At 50.7% G+C, this 19,784-nt stretch overlaps 10 protein-coding genes across 10 annotated transcripts; 5 read left to right on the forward strand and 5 right to left on the reverse strand.

Annotated features, from left to right (window-relative positions):
- Positions 1–36: 36 nt before the first annotated feature.
- On the reverse strand, positions 37–889 carry BDV14DRAFT_171489 (cytochrome b-c1 complex subunit 9). Its single transcript, XM_073768412.1, has 4 exons — positions 767–889; positions 525–699; positions 402–450; positions 37–339 (listed from the first exon to the last, which is right to left on the reverse strand). The coding sequence occupies exons 2-4, from the start codon at positions 647–649 to the stop codon at positions 274–276; spliced, it is 240 nt and encodes a 79-aa protein (XP_073629325.1). The 5' UTR covers positions 650–699; positions 767–889; the 3' UTR covers positions 37–273.
- A 123-nt stretch (positions 890–1,012) lies between these two features.
- On the forward strand, positions 1,013–2,114 carry BDV14DRAFT_47543 (putative RNA binding protein Pym). The gene has a single exon (XM_073776863.1). The coding sequence runs from the start codon at positions 1,215–1,217 to the stop codon at positions 1,878–1,880; it is 666 nt and encodes a 221-aa protein (XP_073629326.1). The 5' UTR covers positions 1,013–1,214; the 3' UTR covers positions 1,881–2,114.
- hem14 (oxygen-dependent protoporphyrinogen oxidase) lies at positions 2,115–4,555 on the reverse strand. The gene is made up of 3 exons (XM_073776864.1): positions 4,154–4,555; positions 3,394–4,092; positions 2,115–3,326 (listed from the first exon to the last, which is right to left on the reverse strand). The coding sequence occupies exons 1-3, from the start codon at positions 4,487–4,489 to the stop codon at positions 2,349–2,351; spliced, it is 2,013 nt and encodes a 670-aa protein (XP_073629327.1). The 5' UTR covers positions 4,490–4,555; the 3' UTR covers positions 2,115–2,348.
- A 274-nt stretch (positions 4,556–4,829) lies between these two features.
- On the reverse strand, positions 4,830–6,805 carry BDV14DRAFT_47554 (mRNA-binding protein NAB2). Its single transcript, XM_073776865.1, has 2 exons — positions 6,196–6,805; positions 4,830–6,137 (listed from the first exon to the last, which is right to left on the reverse strand). Exons 1-2 carry the CDS (start codon positions 6,600–6,602, stop codon positions 5,057–5,059), a joined length of 1,488 nt encoding a protein of 495 aa, XP_073629328.1. The 5' UTR covers positions 6,603–6,805; the 3' UTR covers positions 4,830–5,056.
- Positions 6,806–7,898: 1,093 nt separating this feature from the next.
- BDV14DRAFT_171494 (uncharacterized protein) lies at positions 7,899–10,142 on the forward strand. Its single transcript, XM_073768413.1, has 3 exons — positions 7,899–8,493; positions 8,549–9,690; positions 9,752–10,142. Exons 1-3 carry the CDS (start codon positions 8,256–8,258, stop codon positions 9,875–9,877), a joined length of 1,506 nt encoding a protein of 501 aa, XP_073629329.1. The 5' UTR covers positions 7,899–8,255; the 3' UTR covers positions 9,878–10,142.
- Positions 10,143–10,367: 225 nt separating this feature from the next.
- BDV14DRAFT_171498 (ribonuclease H-like domain-containing protein) lies at positions 10,368–11,735 on the forward strand. The gene has a single exon (XM_073768414.1). It carries the CDS (start codon positions 10,575–10,577, stop codon positions 11,454–11,456), a length of 882 nt encoding a protein of 293 aa, XP_073629330.1. The 5' UTR covers positions 10,368–10,574; the 3' UTR covers positions 11,457–11,735.
- Positions 11,736–12,078: 343 nt separating this feature from the next.
- BDV14DRAFT_47563 (cytochrome P450) lies at positions 12,079–13,926 on the forward strand. The gene is made up of 2 exons (XM_073776866.1): positions 12,079–12,934; positions 12,981–13,926. Exons 1-2 carry the CDS (start codon positions 12,324–12,326, stop codon positions 13,867–13,869), a joined length of 1,500 nt encoding a protein of 499 aa, XP_073629331.1. The 5' UTR covers positions 12,079–12,323; the 3' UTR covers positions 13,870–13,926.
- An 80-nt stretch (positions 13,927–14,006) lies between these two features.
- On the reverse strand, positions 14,007–16,261 carry BDV14DRAFT_208329 (glycerol kinase). The gene is made up of 4 exons (XM_073775367.1): positions 15,920–16,261; positions 14,879–15,864; positions 14,661–14,827; positions 14,007–14,589 (listed from the first exon to the last, which is right to left on the reverse strand). The coding sequence occupies exons 1-4, from the start codon at positions 16,051–16,053 to the stop codon at positions 14,053–14,055; spliced, it is 1,824 nt and encodes a 607-aa protein (XP_073629332.1). The 5' UTR covers positions 16,054–16,261; the 3' UTR covers positions 14,007–14,052.
- Positions 16,262–16,285: 24 nt separating this feature from the next.
- BDV14DRAFT_171504 (uncharacterized protein) lies at positions 16,286–16,590 on the reverse strand. Its single transcript, XM_073768415.1, has one exon. The coding sequence runs from the start codon at positions 16,557–16,559 to the stop codon at positions 16,374–16,376; it is 186 nt and encodes a 61-aa protein (XP_073629333.1). The 5' UTR covers positions 16,560–16,590; the 3' UTR covers positions 16,286–16,373.
- A 1,406-nt stretch (positions 16,591–17,996) lies between these two features.
- BDV14DRAFT_208331 (MIP/aquaporin family protein) lies at positions 17,997–19,273 on the forward strand (the record flags this gene model as incomplete). Its single annotated transcript, XM_073775368.1, has 3 exons — positions 17,997–18,304; positions 18,365–18,911; positions 18,981–19,273. The coding sequence occupies 3 exons, from the start codon at positions 17,997–17,999 to the stop codon at positions 19,143–19,145; spliced, it is 1,020 nt and encodes a 339-aa protein (XP_073629334.1). The 3' UTR covers positions 19,146–19,273.
- Positions 19,274–19,784: the final 511 nt, after the last annotated feature.

Consider the following 19,784-nt stretch of genomic DNA (forward strand, 5'->3'; position numbering starts at 1 on the left):
GACACCCGGGCTTGGCGTCTATCAGACCACTGCCCACCGCTATGTGAGAGCAATGACCAGCTACAATTTCAGCCCCAACACAATGATTTTGGAGACAGCGATTGACACAAAAGAGATTCAAGGTCAAGTTACAAAGTTCAAAGTTCTATTTGATACAGACACTCTCAATATGGCACATCCATCCCCAACAAGTATCGGTGTATAACATCAGACCGCACCATCCCCAGGATATCGTAGCATTTTGGATTGTTGTTCGACTTCCGGAGTCCGCGTTTACTCGTCGTCCTCGCCATCGGCCGCGGCGACCATGTACTGGTGCTTGATGTCCTTCCATTGACGCTAGAGGGGCAGAGGCATGTTAGCTTTGTCCGTTTCGAATAAGGCGTAATAATAAAACGTACGCCACGGTTCCAGGTGTCCCAGATCTTGTTGGTGGAGGTATCGAAACCACTGTGCGAGCATTTTGTTAGTCCGTGAATGGCGCGAAATCGAATGTGTTGATTGTTAGGGTTCAAGTCACGCACACTTCGAATGCGAAAGCACCGACGAAGATGGCAGTCAGGTAGGTAGCATTCCGACGGACGAGGGTCCTATAAGTCGATGAAAACTCAATCGTTAGCTGAATGGGCGGTATAGCGACGAGCGTCATCCGCGGACGACCGGGAAGAGGTGGACATGCTGATAGATTGAGGTAGCGAACTGGAACAAGGGACCCTGCAGTTAGCCATTGAACTCATTTTGCAACGACATTGATAGCAACACTTACAGCGCCGGCCATTGTGACGGGTAGAAGCAACGAAAGATAGAAAGAGAGGAAGCGGGGGCGCAAAGGGACTCAGATGCTCAACGGAACGGGCAACGGGGAGGTTGTTCGGGATCGAGGTTTGAGGGCGAAAAGCAGCGGAATCGCCGGCCCGCTGATTGGCCAATCCGCGCATAGCGTTATGCACGCAAGCATTATTACATAATGCGGATCATAATTCCGGCCCTTTAACACCAGGCTTTGGAGAGGAAACACCACATCCCACCGTCTGGCGTCACTTTTGCTATTGCGACAACTAGTCCTGAGCCTTGGATTCTTCAAGCTACCGAAAACCATCAGGACTCTCTGCCCGCCCTGTCCGTCACTGTCCCATCGATTATAGACCATACAAAATTCATTCCAAAATCCCTCCGGAACCCCACGACCCCTTACAGAAACGCCTACACGCAATATGTCGGCTACGCCCCCCGAGACCATCTCGAAATCCGGTATCACCACCGACGCAGTCACCGGAGAACGCTACATACCCTCCTCAGTGCGAGCAGACGGCTCAAAACGCAAAGAAATCAAGGTCAGACCTGGCTACCGCCCGCCAGAGGATGTGGAACTCTACAGGAACCGCGCCGCTGAGGCCTACAAGAATCGTGGGAAAGCCGGTGTGCCTGGTGCAATTCCCGGTGCAGAGAGTCTTAAGGACAACGACGCTCCGAAGAGTGGCAGCACTGCCAGCAACAAGAACGCAAAGCGGCGCGAGGCGAAGAAGAAGGCGAAGGCTACTCAGGATGGTACGAGTGGGAAGGATATCTCACAGCTTGAGAGCTGGCGGGCGCCTGCTGCTGGCGCAGATAATAAGGGAACGAATGGATCTGAGGCAGCGGCCCCGGCCACGGCTCCCGTTGACCCGGAGGTAGAGCAGGAGAAGAAGGCTCGCAACCTGAAGAAGAAGCTTAAGCAGGCGCGGGAGTTGAACGACAAGAAGAACCAGGGCGAGGCTTTGCTGCCGGAACAGTTGGAAAAGGTCATCAAGATCCAGGAGTTGATTCGACAGCTTGATGCGCTTGGATTTGATGCCAACGGGGACAAGAATGATGGTGTTGATGAGAAGCCTGAGAAGTAGAATGTCTTCATTGCTCCTTGGAATTCACATCCTTAGCAAACAAAGAAACCCTCGCCTAAACTTCGTGGCTTCTCGCCTTACATGTTTGCGGCATATGGCGAAGCATCCTCTCGGCGGTCAATTCAATATTCGCACCGACCTCATGAGACTCATCGCGTACCACGCAGTCGGCCTGCTCTGGACCGCCCTCCTGAGTGGCGTACCTAATCTACTGAAATTGGGGTCGACATTCGCCGAGAACAGAAGTTCATCCGACTTCGCAGGAGCTTTCGAGGGCCGCTGGATCCATGGCACATGAGCACTGGTTCATGACAAGAATAATCCTTTGATATGGACGAGCTTAAAGCTTTAACAGGGTTCTTTGTAAAGTACATCTGGGTATATTTTATTTTCTATCGGTCTCCTCAAGACATTTCCACTCGGTCAACCTCTATGATTGCTGGAGCCTAAGTAAACTCTGGTAGCTGCTCAATTTGATTGTCGTTGCTGCTCGAAAGTGGAGAAATGGTGTTGTATACACCGAACCTCGTCTCTTGTAAGTCTCAAATCCAGGCACGGGGCGCCAGGGATCGCCCCAGGCTCAAAATGGGTTGGAATAGCCAAAGTCGATATCGAGAAGTGGGGGCTGCTGAGTATCGAGGACTTGAAAGCACTCGGTACCATAGGGGTTATACCATATGGTTTGGCATTAAATCCTCCAGGCTCAAGGTATTTGCGGAACGAACGCTCAACGGCATCTGGTACCCTAGGAGGTATATCATATGCTTTGGCATGAAATGCCGCAGCAATGTAGGCCTGTCGAATAGCGTCTACTACCCCCGTGCCACGAACTGAGTACCAGGCTCCAGCAAGACTGATACGCTCGTAATAATGGGTTCTCATTCTAACCGCCCAATATTGCGTACACTGAGCGTGTCCAACGGTGGGTTGGGGAATGGCCCTGCTTTGCAACCGCGTGCGAGCTATTGTCGGAATATCGGTTATTCCCAAGTGCCGTTTGAGTAAAGATCGAGCCATCGCAACTGCGGTATCATGGTCTGGGTATTCGGAATCTTTTAGTCCAGCCCAATAGTGACCGCCCATCATGACCGTGAGTTTTGTACCGGGGGCTGAGTCTTGGCCTATACTGGATTCAGATGCGAAGATTACGCCCAAAGCCCGCTCTGGATTCTGTTCAGTAGGTAAGGACCTCGGAATGAGGTAGCCAAAACCTCTAGTTGAAACCAAGTTCGGGTCCGGGTAGTATAAATTGATGACCATAACAGAAACCGCGTCTTGGTGCTTTCGGTCGCCGCTCCACTTTGATCTCGGAACTTCACTGAGAGTTCTATACAACCCTTGTTGGCGCTGTGTTGATTGAGGTGATATCTTTAGAAATTCAGATGGTGGTATGGTGGCAATCAAATGGTTGTGAACGCGGGATTCGTTCTGGGGTCCATATTCAACCTACAGTCTACACGTTAACCTCCTTCTGAAATAATATTTTTTCCATGGAATACTCCAGTTCACTTACAGTCAAATCTTGAGTCTGTTTGTCCTGCGAAATTCCAGTGACATCAACGTTCGTCAGGATCTCCACCTTATCTGACCGTTTCAAAGCCGCAGTGAGAGTCTCTACAAGTTGACCGACGCCATTCTTGAAAGTCAGAGTACTTGTGCCCTTGGCAAGCTCTCGCAGACGATTTCTGTGTGGTGCCGACTTCGTTTTGATGAGCGTATCCATGACTGATAGATCGTCGACGCCAAATAGAGTCTCACCCCGAGCTGTCTGACGAAGCCATCCAATGAGTGCACCGCCTAACAAGGTACGTGCAGCATTGCGTTCAGCATCACGGAGTCCCCTCAGTAGGACACCCGCACTCAATTCATCAATGTTTCCAGCATAGATACCATGGAACACGCTAGAAGCCAAGTTATCCGCAACCTTGGGTCCAAAGCAACGCGAGACGAATTCCATGACAGACTCATCATGTGGAACATTCTTCGGTGGCCTTTTCCATGGCTCGGCCAGTATAGACCAGAGCAAAGGCCTGAATAGAGGTTCCCGATATAAAGTCGAGATCAAATCCACGATTTGACGCAGTGGGGGCGCACCTTTTTGCGGCGAGGGGACACGAACGAGGTGGTCTGGGTAGTAGATATAGCGGTTCTGAGCTGCGGGAGAATCTTTTGACGTAAGCAGCATTTCATTTTCTAGTCCCAGATCCATTATCTACACATGAAGATGTCAGTAATCCAAATGCATCAGATGAGGGTTTGGGTACAAGGATTACCAGATCCAAGAGTGCGTAGGACGCTGGCTCCGAAACGCGCAATGTCCGCGGTCCATACTCAAAGACAATATCCCCTCCATCAACCTTGATTTTCTCCGAATCAATCCAACCACCGAGCCGATTTGACTTCTCGTAGAGTGTGACCTTTGTGCAGTATGGGTCTTTGGATAGTCGATAAGCTGCTGTGAGACCGGTGATTCCGCCGCCTAGGATCGCGACATCGAATGGCTTAGGCGGATGGTTGGCGTGCAGACGGCGCCGCAGGCTATTGAGATGGAAGGCCAACGGCGTTCGGAGGCGTCGCGATGCACTCCGCGACGCACAGGACGGAAGCATGGCAACGGGTAGTATGCGAAAACATTGAAAGTGGGAGAAATTGACAGTTGAGGAGAGCTCCGGAGGTCAGGCAACGCTGAAGCAACCGGCGACAAGAAATCCGGGGAACTTCTGCAGCTCCGCCGCATCTCGTAATATTACTGTATTATATTTTTCAATTCACCCATTTGAGCCTCACATGCCTGAAAACGTTGAAATCTTGTGGTTACTCAAATGTACTCTGTGTTGTTAGCTGTTAGCACCAAATACTAGTTTCAAGATACGTTCTTGGGGTCCAAAACCCAGCACCCTTTTTTTAAAGGTATAGCCGAGCGAAGATTGGAGGGTTCAGACAAAATCATAGCACTGGTCGTTGATTCCACGTAATTTTATATCCAGGTTCTATGTACAGACATCTCTCAGTATTCCCAATGATACAAAGCAATATTAGTATGACATTCAACGCCTATTCCACCAATTGACCATCATTCTCGAATGTAGAATCAGACAATACATGTTATCAAGCAATAAAAGAGAATCGCAGTAGAGTATGAGCTTTATGAAGGTCGAAAGAAACATTGTCCAGTCTCACGTCACGATCTCCTGTGAGGAACCGTCTTGCCCAGCGCCTGGCTTGATAAGCTCCTCAGGGGCATCCTCATCATTGACGAATTTCCGTTCGCTAACGTGCGGCTTTCCTTGAGCAGACTCGGCGGTCCATACCTTATCGGAGAAGGCACCCCGCTGGCCCTCGGCGTGCTTGTAAGGGCAGGTAGGGTTGAGACACGGGTTGAATTTGCAAGGAATCTGCAAATGTGTGAACTTGCAGTCGAGAGTAGTGCAGTCGGCACCATTGCGGCATAGCGGCATCGAAGGATGTTTGAAATGGCAGTTAGGGTTCGTGCAATTGGGGAAGAATCTGCAGACTGCTTCAGCTTGATGGGCTGATTTCACGGCCGGCGAGGGGTGCCGGCCCGTGCATTTTCGGTTTTTGCATGCCGCACCGAAGGAACAGTGGTCCGAAACGTCGATCGGAGTACCTTCGGGGGCAGCGGGAGACTGATGTGCGTAGGGACAATCTTTCCTCGTGCAGCGAAGGTTGAAGTGGCAAGGACTATCGGTGTTGCTTTCATCGTTGCCACCATTCTGCGCTGACTGGTCAAGGCCGGTATCCATATCAATATCGGTGTTCTTCTGGTCACTGGGGTTGCCAGGGAACCCTTGTTGGCGGGGACCCCTTGGGCGTTCCACTCGGTCGGATAGCGAACGCTGAGGGCCACCTTGTTGGAAAGCCGGGTTGATTGCCGGGGAGACAAAGCCAGGCATAAATTGCGCCATCATTCTCGCTTGTTCCTCGAGGAGTGACATCAAATGCATCTGGTCGTTCGGGTTCATGTTCATAACATTACCAGCGGCACCCCCCATCTGATTCATTCCCATGCCACCCATCTGGCGGCCACCAAATCTTCCAGTACCGTTCTGAGCGAAGCGTCCTCCTCGGCTCGCACCGCGCGCATGTGTGTTTATTCGGCCGCTACCACTTTGGTCGCGAATACGATGCAGCCCGGAATCTCCACGATCCAAATTCCTGTTGATTTGATTGAGCATCCGTCCCCGGCCACCTTGACTGCCTTGTCTGTTGTTGCGCATCGATTTGGGTCCAGTAGGTCTGTGAATTTGTGTTAGTGGAGTTCATAGATCCGAACGAATTGGAAAAAGACACATACATTCCATCGGTATCGCCCATATTCGTGTCAAAAGACTGGGGTCCATTTCCAAAGCCCTGTGGCTCGGATGTTGTGTTCTGGTTGTCGTTGAATGAAGGAATCGCTTGAGGATTTTCGTTGGATGGTATGCTTTGTCCGTTTATTTGCTGATTGAATGTCTCGACCTGCTCAAAGAGCCATCTCGAAAAGTCGAGTGCTTGTGTATCTCCTTCATCGAGTCCGAGAAGGTCGTTGGAAAGTTCGCTCGCGATCTGTTCCTGACTTTTGCCGTTGACAAGCATCAAAATAACATATTCTGTCAAGGCAGAATCACTGCTATCAGAGCTCCACCCCATTTCGACCAGCTTCGGCTGGATAGCATTGCTCAAAGCCTCCGCTAAGGGAGTACCAACCGCAACGGTAGCCATCGTTATTTGCGCCGGCGCAGATTTCGGTAGGGAGATGCGGTAGGGAAAACGGAAAAAAAGGTGTCCGGGATTCTTGTCGGCAAAGTCCTGCGTTGCTCGTTGAGAAAACCTGAGCGCGTGGGTTCGAAAGCAGGTATAAATGAGCCAAAAGGAAAAAGGAACCAGAAGGTTGAATGGTTATAATGAACTGGTTGTCTGTTGCGACAAAGCCCGAGTTTGAGGATGATGAAAGATGCCCAGAATAGCTCCACTAGCCATAATAGTCACGTGAGACGCAGGTCGAGTGGCGGCAACAAGCCTAGAATTTTCTGGCCTGATTAATGAGGCATTCTATATCATTTTTCAGGACGCTGCCACTCCTACTCATCAGATTGTATCCCCTGGCACAGATGGTGCTCCTGAAGACCCAGAGACCGGAGAACATCCAGAGGCTCTTTCTGAATATGACATATCAGGTCTGTGGCTTGAAGACGTCTTAGTCAGTCATCTCATGTTAACAATATATATTTCCGCGTAAGAGTCAAAAATAGATCACCCTGGACCAATTGTTCGTTTCAGTACTTTCTTTTAAGGTCACCCTGATCTATTGCAAACCTTTCCTTCATTAAAATAGGAACCTGAAAAGTGCAAGAATGTCCAACATGATTTGACTAGATAAGCAGTGTCTATACAATCCGCGGTTAGACTCATTCTATTAGGAAGTGCTCAACGCCTCAATATCCGCCCCAAGGCCCGCCCAACATTATCAACACGTTACATGCCAACCAACTCTCTTAGATCTAAACCCCTCACTGATAAGAGCGTGCAAGCAGCGCACAGGCCGTGAGTACGGATGTTCTTCATTGCTACAGAGACGGAATACAATAGCACACGCCCTACCCACTGCAACATAGGAGAGACTTGCGGAACTGCAGCCGACGCGTGGGACGTTTGCGTATTCAGCTAGTCAAGACTGTACCACAGCTCCCCTTTGAGCAGACTGTTCCTTTACGCCGGACATAAGTGTTGAAGGAGGACGAGTCCTACAATTAAGCATTCCCAGACGTTCGTCTGTGCTTTGGCTGTACCGCTACTGTACTGAGTCCGGCAATGCGGGTGTCTTGTTGCACAGTCCATCAGGTTTGCAGAAGTAACACCCGTCACAGATTCCATTTCGGAGATGTGTTTCATCTACCGACCTGAATCTGGAGTTCTGCATCGCTAGTTAGTTATCGCGTGCTTGTTTGGAGTGATGAGTCATCAGGACGCAATGTCACACGCCTCAAGCAGGGAAGGAGGCTGGGGAGTTCGGGGTCGTCCATATCTATCTCCTGTCATCCTCCGATCGATCATTATCCCTGTCCCTAACTATTTCTCCTATCCAACTTCCTCTATTCATATCCATATTGCTATTGTCCATTATTAGCGAGAGCCTCAACGGTTAAGGTCGGGCGCTAAGCATTGGACCCCTGGAATCGGCACACGAACAACCCCCACCAGTCACCACCGCGTATCAGTCGGCCGCCACCAAAGCTGAGCTTCTGCGTCTTTAGCTCCATCCAATAACAACCTCGTCCTCCTCCCTCTCGCCGGGTCCTCAAAACCTACACGCCAGTAGCCTTACATTCTTAGTGAACATCCTTATATTATTGTTATTCCGTGGTAGCCGATCCAATGAGGTCAGCGGCAGTCTCCCTGGGGTTGATCAGCGGTATCTCCGCTCTCAGAGTTCCCCTCCCTGAAACAGAACAACTGCCTCTTACCGATACGAAGACAAACCTCGTGAGCTCTGAAGAGTTACAAAGTCAAATCCACGTGAAGAACCTTCTCGATAGAGCCAAGACTCTGTACAGCATAGCAGAGCGCGGCATCGATGAGTATAACCACCCTACCCGTGTCATCGGCAGCGAGGGTACGATCAAGTGCTATATCTTTCCCCGTCGCAACTACTGACATCGAAAACCTAGGACACTTGGGGACATTGGACTATATTTACTCCACGATCACCGGACTAGGCGACTACTACGACGTTACGAACCAGTCTTTCCCGGCCGTTTCCGGCAACATCTTCGAGTCCCGCCTGGTCCTTGGCCATGAGGTGCCAGCCTCTGCTCGCCCCATGGGGCTGACCCCCCCAACCAAGAACAAGGAGCCTGTTTACGGTCCAGTGGTTCTCGTGTCCAACCAAGGGTGTGACGAGTCTGACTATCCCTCTAACCTTACTGATGCAATTGCTCTGATTGAGCGCGGTACCTGTCCCTTCGGTACCAAGTCGGAATTGGCTGGCAAGGCCGGTGCTGTCGCGGCGATTGTATACAACAATGAACAAGGTGAAGTGAGCGGAACGCTAGGAACACCATTTCCGAACCACGTTGCCACCTTTGGGATTTCGGACACCGATGCGGCGCCTTTCGTCCAGCAGCTCAAGGACGGGAAGAAGGTTGATTCAATTGCTTACATCGATGCGATTGTCGAGACTATCAACACCACCAATATCATCGCGCAGACAAAGGGAGGTGACCCCCAGAACTGTGTGATGCTCGGAGGTCACAGCGACAGCGTGGCAGAAGGACCTGGTATCAATGATGATGGCTCCGGTACTCTGACTCTCTTGGAAGTTGCCACCCAGCTTAGCAAATACGATGTTAACAACTGTGTACGCTTCGCTTGGTGGGCTGCTGAGGAAGAAGGCCTACTGGGCTCCGATTACTACGTATCTGTCCTTAGTGAAGAAGAGAACTTGAAGATTCGACTTTTCATGGACTACGATATGCTGGCATCGCCCAACTTTGCTTACCAAGTCTACAATGCTACCAACGCCATAAATCCTGTTGGATCAGAGGAGTTGCGCGATCTCTACACCGAGTTTTACATTGACCATGGCCTCAACTTCACCTACATTCCTTTCGACGGAAGAAGTGACTACGATGGTTTCATTAGAAACGGAATCCCCGGCGGCGGCATTGCTACAGGCGCTGAAGGCGTCAAGACTAGTGAAGAGCAGGCTATGTTTGGCGGCACTGAGGGTGCTTGGTATGACCCATGCTACCACCAGCTGTGTGATGACCTTGGTAATGTCAACGCGACTGCTTGGGAGATTAACAGCAAGGTATGTCTCTACCATTTGAAATAAGCGATGATATAGAAGCTAATCATATTTTTCTGCGTAGCTGGTTGCACATACTGTTGCCACATACGCTGTGTCTTTCGAAGGGTTTCCTGAGCGCACTGGCACAAAGGCTCGCTCAATGGAGCTCGAGAAACGCAAATACCATGGCCCCAAGCTACTCATGTAATCTAAGAAAGGCCAAAATTGCCCCGCTAAGGGCCATAATATCTATTCTGAATCTTGTTCATTTTTCACTCAGGCATTTTCCACGCCCTGTTCTACTGTATACGCGCTCGCGGTGCTTGGGGGCTCCTTCCTTGTGTTACCAAACCTCACTGGGCAATTCAGGCTACCTTCACTCAACAGATCAGACGTCAATTTTGAGTGAATATCTTTTATTTAGAACTTTTCCCTTCTCCCCTCCTCATTTTTCTACTCTCTAAACTTAGACGAATCTCATCTCTTGAGTCAACACATCGCGCCCGCACCTCTTGAGCTTACCATTTCAGAACGTCCCAAGCCATCGCATTCCTCGCTTGACCCTCGTAATGGCACATCGACCATCAGCACGCACCTGTCCTCAGTGCGGAAAAGACAGCTTTAAAACAGCCGAAGCACTCGCCAGCCATCAGTCCGCTCTAGGTCACTATCCCAACTATGCAAGGGTAGCGCCTCCAGTGACTTTGAAGACATCGACGAAAAGAACGATCAGCTCTGGCGTATTCCACGGGTATCGATCTCAAAGGTACAGTGACCTTCGCTTGGATCTCGATATCTCCGGGCGGGATTTTCACGTGCTTTCTTTGGAAGAACAGGCTTTTCTCAATGCCAGGATTTTGGCGGCGTGTCACTTTGATGCTCGCCTTGTTGCCGAGGGATACAGAATGACGGTAATGCCGCCTGAGAGAAAGCCTCGCAGGAAATATATGAAAACAGAGGGGTCACGGCAGGACATCAAGGAGAGCGAGAAAGCGAGTGGAAAGTCTACGGACGGGGCCACCAAAGGGAGAACCTCGCAGAGTAACACTTCTAAGTTTTCTAAAGGAAAGCTGCCCGAGGTCATTCCATTTACTCATTCCCCTCGTACCTTGAGATACACGACCAGCAGAAGAAAAGCGTTGGCTTTGGATTGTGAGATGGTGTTGGTGGAGGGAGAGCGCACCGAGCTGGCGTTCCTGAGTGTTGTTGATTTCTTTACAGGGGATGTGCTCATCAACAACTACGTCAAGCCTACCAAGCGCGTGATCAATTGGTCGACTCGCTACAGTGGCATCACACGGACTGCGATGAACGCTGCAATAGCGGCCGGACAGGCCCTAGACGGATGGCCAGGAGCTCAGCAAGCACTCTGGCAGTACGCAGACGCGGAAACCATCCTGATCGGACACTCCCTTCACAACGACTTGAAAGCACTGCGAATCATCCATCCGAAGATAGTCGACTCTGCGATTCTGACCGCTGAACCGGTCTTCAACCCCGGACCAGAAGAACGCCTCAGACGGATTTGGGCTCTCAAAACGGTCGCTGAGGCATTGCTGGGTCGAGTTATACAGACGGGAGGTAAGAATGGTCACGACTGTCTTGAGGACACTTATGCTACTCGCGACGTGGTGATATGGTGTTTGCTGCATCCAGACCAGCTCAGTGCATGGGCTAGAAATGCCAAGGTCGAGCACGATCTCAAGCTGGAGCAGCAGCGGGAGGCTCAAGATTGGGAGAGATTGGCGAAAGAGTTCAGTCTTTTGATGGCAATCGAGGTTGAATAGATGCTAGTCGAGCTCTGTGTAAGACCCTTTGTCCATAGATAGATTCGGATCGATGCCACTGCGTCTTCATGAGCAGGGGTGTCTTAGCCGTTAGCGTAGTGGCAAAGCTTGCCATCATATTCCAAGATAAGATAGGTCTAGATATCAAGTGTCAAACGTAGGTGCATCGCAAGACGTAGCTGAAGAAGTAAGGCTGGAATGGGCGATCTTCACGTGATGCTGCACGCCTGCCACCATCACGCGAGGAACCTTGTCCCTCTTCCTCTTCTGAAATCCCCAGAATATCTCGGATCACGGAAGTACTTTCAATCATCTTCAATAAACCTGCACTATGGACAAAATAAGGTACCTCCCGACCAGGTGATATCATGCCCATACCTCGGAACCGAACAATGAGCCCCTCCCAAGCCGCTAGATTCACGCGGGGTTCGCAAGCACTCCCGCATGGGGTATGGAACTGCCCATCATCAACATGTGCTCATGATTAAAATTGATTCTGCTCAACGCTGAGTGGACGGCCACAATTTCTATACTTTGGTCATCGGCAGCGACTCAGTGGAGCTATGGAGCGTTTCACATCGACTCGCAGTCGCTTTGTCTCCGCCGTTCCGTGCGATTGAAAAAGAAGCAAGGCCCCCGCCGACCGCCGCTTGATGATTCTGGACTTTTAGTCTGTTGCCTGAGCCTCTACGACCGTTCAGATCAGCACCATGATTGAAGAGTTGTTGAGCGATTTGACGCCGGGACAGGCGGTGCTATACTTTCTCGGCGCGTTCTTCTTTGCTTGCCTCGCGCGCAAGGTTCAGGTGCAATGGCAGCTTTCGCAACTGGGGGCTAGAGCTCCTAAGATACAGTTTCGTCTTCCTTATGGTATGCTCTAATCTGTCACAAATTTGGGAAGCCGAGCTAACAACTTCAGCTATGGACTTCATCTACAAGTCTATGCAAGCGAACAAAGCCGATCGAGACCTTGAATTCTGGAGCAGCGCGATGCGAGACGCCCCCGGTGGACCCCTAGACAAGAAGACAGCGGAGTTGGACGCTGGAATCTCGACTCGGATCATCCTCACTCGGGACCCGGAGAACATCAAGGCGATTCTTACAGGACAATTTGCCGACTACGGCAAGGGTGAATCCTTCCACCGCGACTGGCGCGAGTTCTTGGGTGATAGCATCTTTGTGACCGATGGCGAGCAGTGGTCTGCGTCGCGGCACCTAATCCGGCCTATGTTTGTACGGGATCGTCTTGTGGATACCGAGATCTTTGAGAAGCATGTTCAGCATCTCATTCCGCTGTTGGCTGGGGATAATGGAAGCAAGGTCGTCGATGTTACGAATCTGTTCTTCCGGTACACACTGGACGCTGCCACCGATTACCTCCTCGGCGACGGAACAGATAGCTTGCAGAATCCGGAGACGGAATTTGCAGAGGCCTTCCGCTATGTTCAGCGCCGTCAAGCGCAGTACTTCAGACTAGGGTATGTCCTAACAGCCTCTTGACCCTGTCAGTACTAATGTTAGCAGCGTCTTCAAATTCATACTCTCCCGCACCGAATTTCGCCGCCAACTCAAAGTAATGGACGACTTCATGAAACCATACATCGACCGCGTCCTGACCATGTCCCCTGCCGAGATTGACCAAAAGCTCACCAAGAACGAAACCTTCCTCCATGCCCTTGCCCGCTTCACTCGAGACCCCCGCGTCCTCCGCGACCAGCTAACCGCAGTCCTTCTCGCGGGCCGCGACACAACAGCCGCAACTCTATCTTTCTGTCTCTTCGAACTAGCCCGCAATCCCGACGTCGTCTCCAAACTCCGTGAGGAGATCTCCTCCCGCGGTCTTGGCCTCGGCCCCAACGCCCAAAAACCAACTTATGCAGACCTCAAGGAAATGAAATACCTCCACGCCGTCCTCAACGAGTCCATGCGCCTCTACCCCGTCGTCCCCTTCAACGTCCGCTTCAGCCTCAAAGACACGACCCTCCCCCGCGGCGGCGGTCCCGACGGCCTCGCACCTGTCGCAGTCAAAGCAGGCTCGCGCATAATCTACTCAACAATGATAATGCAACGGAACCCAGAGAACTACGACCCTCCCAGCTCAAAATCTTACATCGACCCCGAAAAATGGGACCCCGAGCGCTGGCTCTCAGGGTGGCAGCCTAAACCGTGGCAATTCATCCCGTTTAATGGTGGGCCGAGGATCTGTATTGGCCAGCAATTCGCGACGATTGAGATGGGGTATACCGTTGTCCGGATTTTGCAGGCGTTTGAGGGGATTGAGGCGGTGCCGGAGGCTGGAAAGGCGAATGTGGAGGATCCGAGATTGAGGTTTGAGGTTACGTTGACGCCGGCGAGTGAGTTGAATTGTGTTTTTAGGAGGGATGTTCGTAGAGAGGAGGGGGGTGCTGCTTGATGAATGCTGGGTGGACGAGATAGTAATGAACATATGACGAATATACTTTTCATCGTGATATATAAGGTGGAATTCTCGTTTCTGCACTACACTGGTGGATCGCTTGGTCTCAATTTCATTATTTTGCCATCGTAGGACTCCACTCAATCTAGAAGACAAGGCTGAAGGTTAAATCAGCCCTAACTAAAAATAAGTAACCTTAACCTTCCCCAACCTCTTCAACCGTTGCAAAATCTCCAACTTCCTCAACTCAAGGAACAAATCCTGATCATCTGCATCCCCAAGATCCTCCGATATATTGATCCACGGCGTCTTTGAGCCCTTCGAGAGTACCAAGTCCCCATTTATAGTTGTCTTCGCGGATGGAATTGGTTTCACAGACTCAACAACACCGCTGTGACCTTTACTCAGATCAACCGTTTGTGTGACAGAGGTAGATATAGTCTTCGTGCCGTCTTGCTGATCCCTGGGCTGTGCCTTGTGGCCGACCCAGCCTTTGCACATACCGACGGCTTTCTCCCAAAGGGAGAATTGTTCGCGGCTTGTTTCGATGCTTGTTTGCGGACGAAAGACGGTACCGCCGGCGCGGTTGATGTCTCGGAGCTCGGCGAAGTTGCGCCAGAGACCCACGGCGAGGCCTGCGGCTATAGCGGCGCCGAGGGCGGTGGTTTCGCGCATTTTGGGGCGGTAGACGGGGATCGAGATGAGGTTCGCTTGGGTCTAGAGATGACAGAAATGGAGAGTTAGTACAGACACTGCGCAAGAAAATCTAAATAGGTGCTCAGCTATACCTGCATAGCAAGATCGGAGTTGCTCATTCCACCGTCGACGGCGAGCTCGGAGAGTGCATGTCCACTGTCTTTCTCCATGGCATCGAGGATCGCTTTGGTCTGGAAGCAAGTAGCTTCAAGAGTTGCGCGAGCAATGTGGCCCTTTTGGGTATACTGAGTGATTCCGACTATTCTTGGTATTAGAAGGGGGTGAAGGAGCCAAAAACGGCGAAACTTACATATAGTGCCTTTGGCATCATCGATCCAATACGGAGCGTAAAGTCCACTGAAAGCAGTAACGAAAACACAGCCACCATTGTCGTCCACTGTTAGAGCGAGGTCATTCACGTCTTTCGATTCCTTGAAGAACTCGAGATTGTTTTGCAGAAACTTGATTCCGGAACCCCCAACAGCAACACTTCCTTCCAGGGCATAGACTGGGCGCCCATCAAAATGGTAAGCTATTGTTGCAAGAAGGCCATGTGTAGAAATGACCGGCTTATCTCCCACATTATACAGCAAGAAGCATCCTGTGCCGTATGTATTCTTTGCCATACCCGGCGAGAACCCCTTTTGCCCCACAAGGGCTGAGGACTGGTCTCCTAGACATCCCATGATAGGGACACCAGCAAGGCTTCCAGTACTGAGCGCACCATAAGCGGTGATGTCAGATGAGGGAACAATCCTGGGTAAATGTACTCTCCCCCTTATCCCGAAAAAGTCCAACAGGAAGTTATCGTATTCGAGAGTTTCTATATTCATGAACATGGTTCGTGATGCATTTGTGGAGTCGGATACAAACACATTGGCCGTGCTTCCTCCATTCAGCTTATAGACCAGCCAGGAATCCACGGTTCCGAAGGCCAACGTGCCTTTTTCGTATGCAGCTCTGACTTTCTGAACATTTGCCAGCATCCAAAGAAGCTTAGAGGAGGAAGAGTAGGTTGAAAGCGGAAGGCCGCAGATGTGCTGGAGTCGCGAAGCCTCGGGCTTCTGCTTCAAATCGTCAACGACAGCTTGCGAGCGGGTGTCCGTCCAAACAATTGCATTGTAGAGTGGTTCCCCGGTCTCATAGTCCCAAACCACTGTAGTCTCTCGTTGATTGGTGATTCCAACCGCCTTTATGCACTGCCGATCGTTTCCTTGATCTTCGAACTGCTTGACTGCTTCTTCGACACATATTTCGACTGAGGATACAAGCTCGAGCGGATTGTGCTCGTGCCATCTATTGCTCGTTAGTGTACGATAACACCAGGAACTGGGAAGAAGAAGCTAATTACCCGGGATTCGGATATATTTGCTCAAACTCGACCTGATGCGATGCGACTGGTTCCCCTTCACGATTGAAGACTAGAAATCGAGTGCTGGTGGTGCCTTGATCGATAGACCCAACGAAGACTTCCGCTGAGTCCATGGTAGTACGATAGCGGAACGATGGGTGTGATAAATTTGCGGGGAATAAGCTGATTTCGATGTGGTTGTTGGTTGGACAGGCGGACTGGAAAGCGAGGAAGGAGCGAGTGCCTAGGAAAGCAAATCAAGACACATGCTATGGGGAAAAACTAGGCAGCAAGAGAGTGCGCCTCAATCTCCGTTTAAATATCTCTTCGACCAAGCCTCGAGTACGACGACGGATGCTACAATTTTCCGTCTCATTGCTCAACGTCTGCGGGGGAAATGGCTCCGAGCTAGAAGCCCAGAGGCAGCTGCAAGCCGAGAGATTAATCTTACATGCTAGCGTACCGAAGAGGAAAGACACTTTTCCGTGACCAAGACTCGTTTGGAAGCGCGGCAAACATTGCTGGAGGGACGCTTGTGGTCTTGACCAATCCGAGCTTCGCGATGCTCATAGCAAGCTGCTAATTCTCTTGATACTCTGAGAGTGCCGCTAGAGAGTGCGATGAATTGGCTCTCTTTCATGCATGTAGTATACCGAGACTGATACACACCTCAGCAGGCCGGTAGAGTTTGCGGGGAGCAGCCTAGCAGGTGTACAGTGGAGAAGGCGCCGATCGAAGGTGTCGGGAAGCTCCAGTCGCCGATCCGATGCAGGGGCTCGCCATGAGGGTCAATTGTCAATGTTCTCGTCGTCGAAAGTCATTGTCTGCCAGATCTCAAGATCTGACCCTCTCGCTATAAAGCCGAGCTGGCACGCTGTTGACTGATGATGCGCCGGGCAGATATGCTTGACACCGGAATGAATGGTACGATATCGAGCTTCGGATCGAGGCTTGTGGTTACCCACCTCCACAACTCCACATGACAGCCAGACAATAAGCGAATAATGATTGACGCTCGCGATGCACTGATGCACGCTGCAACGCTACCATTCTCAAGACCCCACCCAAGCCTTCCAGAATATCGCCAGTGTGGCCGCGTCTGATTGAGATGCCGATGATCTAGGACTCCAGTAGGTGTGGGACGAAGCGTCTCCTGCGCCATGAAAATCAGTCAGCAACGCTATTCGCGAGCCCTTTCGATACAATCTGTCAAGGCTTGGGCGCATAGGCAGGAGGAAATACTTGCCGCAACTGGAAACACTCCTCATCCTTGCAATGGCATTGTTTGAGGGTGACACAAGAATAGCCCACGTCTAAAGGACTGACTGGCTTCGAATGACACTCCATCTGCAAGTGAGACGGCATTTTTCCAAGCCGAGTTCCTTGAGTTTGTGAGACATGCTCAAGCAAGTTTCGTGGAGAAGTCTGGGGTGATGATGGCATTGTGTGATGGGCTCAATTCAACGTCGGGGTATGAGGGAAAATGCTCAGTTCAGAGACTCAAATTGGTTGGAAGAAAGAGGTGAACAGGTTGCTTGAGGAACAAAACGCAGGGCCAGAAATTAGAGACAGGAAGTGAGAGGAAGAAGTTGGGGAGTTGAGTGTAGGAGGGATAAGGGCCTCACCACTCTGTTTGCTCTGCCCTTCCTTCCTGACTCTTCTCCTCTTCGAGTCTTCTCTTCCCTTCGCCATAGAGACTGTCTAATTGTTATTCTTATCCTTAACCCATGACCCTCAATCTCTCATCTATTCTCTTATTATCAGATACATACCCCGGCTTCTCAAACCGCCCGGTCGAGACTTCGTCCGAGAATCTACCGCAAACACACACCATGCCAGGTGTCCCTGATTGTACGGCACCCAGATATAGAGCCCAGAGAAGGTGACACCGGGCTGTTCATGGGATATGCTTGGAGAAGTTACTGTACGCCCTGCAGCAAAGCCCAAGACACAAATCACATTGCATCTTTCCTTTCTCCTCTTTTCTCCTCTGTTCTGTGGAGCTTATATACTGCCATTATTCCATTAAAGACTGGAAAGAAGCACACCACACCTTTTATGACTGTTGCGTTATCTAATGGCTCCTCATACACCTGTCGTTGAGGGAATTGAAGTGGAGGACCTGCAGTCCTGTCTGCAAGCGAGCAACAAGCGGAGTGCGTTGGGGGTAAGATCCCTCTCTGGGACAACAGAAGCAGACCCGCTCACAGTCGAACGACTATCATCTTCGTTATGGTGGAGCAGAGTACGAGAATATTGTCGGGAGGGCTTCTCAGAATTCTTCGGTACTATGATATTGGTGCTCTTCGGCAATGGAGTCGTTGCACAGGTTGTTCTCAGCGACTACACAAGGGGAGACTATCAGTCTATATCCTGGGGTTGGGGGTAAGTACTTTCCTACTGGAAGACAAACTGCAAAGCTCATACGTTCTAACTTTTCTACAGCCTCGGAGTCATGCTAGGTGTCTACGTAAGCGGCGCCTCCGGCTCACACATAAACCCAGCCGTGACATTTGCAAACTGCCTCTTCCGCAAATTCCCATGGCGCAAGTTTCCTGTCTACGCGGTATCTCAGCTTCTAGGCGGAATGGCCGCCGCAGCAATTGTCTACGGGAACTATAAATCTGCCATCGATACATACGAGGGCGGGCGCGGAATCAGAACAGTCCCCGGTTACTCAGACACGGCATCGGGGGGTATATTCTGCACATACCCCGCCGAGTTCATGACGCGAACAGGTCAGTTCTTCTCGGAGTTCCTTGCCAGTACCCTCCTCATGCTCGTCATCTTCGCCCTTACGGATAAGGGGAATCTAGCGGCTGGCCCGCTTATGCCGCTGGCAATGTTCTTCACAGTCTTCGGCATTGGGGCCTGCTTCGGATGGGAGACGGGTTATGCTATCAATCTAGCCAGGGACTTTGGGCCCCGACTGGTTTCTTATATGCTAGGGTATGGAAGTGAGGTTTGGAAGGCTGGGAAATATTACTTCTGGGTACGTCCATATTTTTGGTACCCTTTCCCACCTTCTAACCAGAAGGGTCTTGACCGCATGCTTCTCTAGGTACCAATCGTTGCACCCTTCCTCGGATGTGCATTCGGCGGCTGGCTATATGATGTGTTCCTCTACGTGGGACCAGACAGCCCAATCAACACGCCCTATTTAGGGTTCGGTCGACTGACGAAACCAATTCGCCGGAAACACCAGGGTGCTCGAAGCCCTGTGTAAACGATGAAACTTGGTCTGGATGACCTAATAATCTGAGACGAGACACGATCTATGACAACTATTTTTACACCTAACAAGTTGCTATGTGCAAGCGAGGTGTATAGGTGAAGCCGCAAGGATGTTCAAGGATGTTGAAAAAAGCTTTCTATTCTTTAATTATTTTTTTCTTTGCGCGTTCAAGCATTGATCTCGGATACGTTCTCCTTATCGTTAGCATGTCCTAATTTCGTTCAATCTCATGTTTTTTTTTTTGCTATGAGAGTGGAATTGGGAATTTGATTTGATAGTGCTATTGGCTAAATATAGCAAAAGAGCATTTCCTCCTGGGGCTTCATCGGTAATCGACACCTAGTCCCTGCATAAGTCTAGCCCTGCCTAGACTCACTCCATTCAGTCCATGATAGAGGACGCATGGTCTAGATTTTAGATTCTCTCGTCCACCCCGAGCCATAGCTTCCTAGATCTCATGCGACAGTTAGGCACCGACGCAGGACACCTTATCTTCATGCACAGGGTAAAATCTCAGTACGGAGTATTCACAGCACCCGCATCGCATCGTATCGCATCCTCCCCGATGTACAACAACATCCTGATGGCCAAAGTAGTACCAGCAAGATGTAGGTAGATCCACGTCACCAA

This window comes from Aspergillus stella-maris (genome assembly GCF_047715825.1).
Source record: "Aspergillus stella-maris strain CBS 113639 unplaced genomic scaffold BDV14scaffold_20, whole genome shotgun sequence".
Classification (NCBI taxonomy): domain Eukaryota; kingdom Fungi; phylum Ascomycota; class Eurotiomycetes; order Eurotiales; family Aspergillaceae; genus Aspergillus; species Aspergillus stella-maris.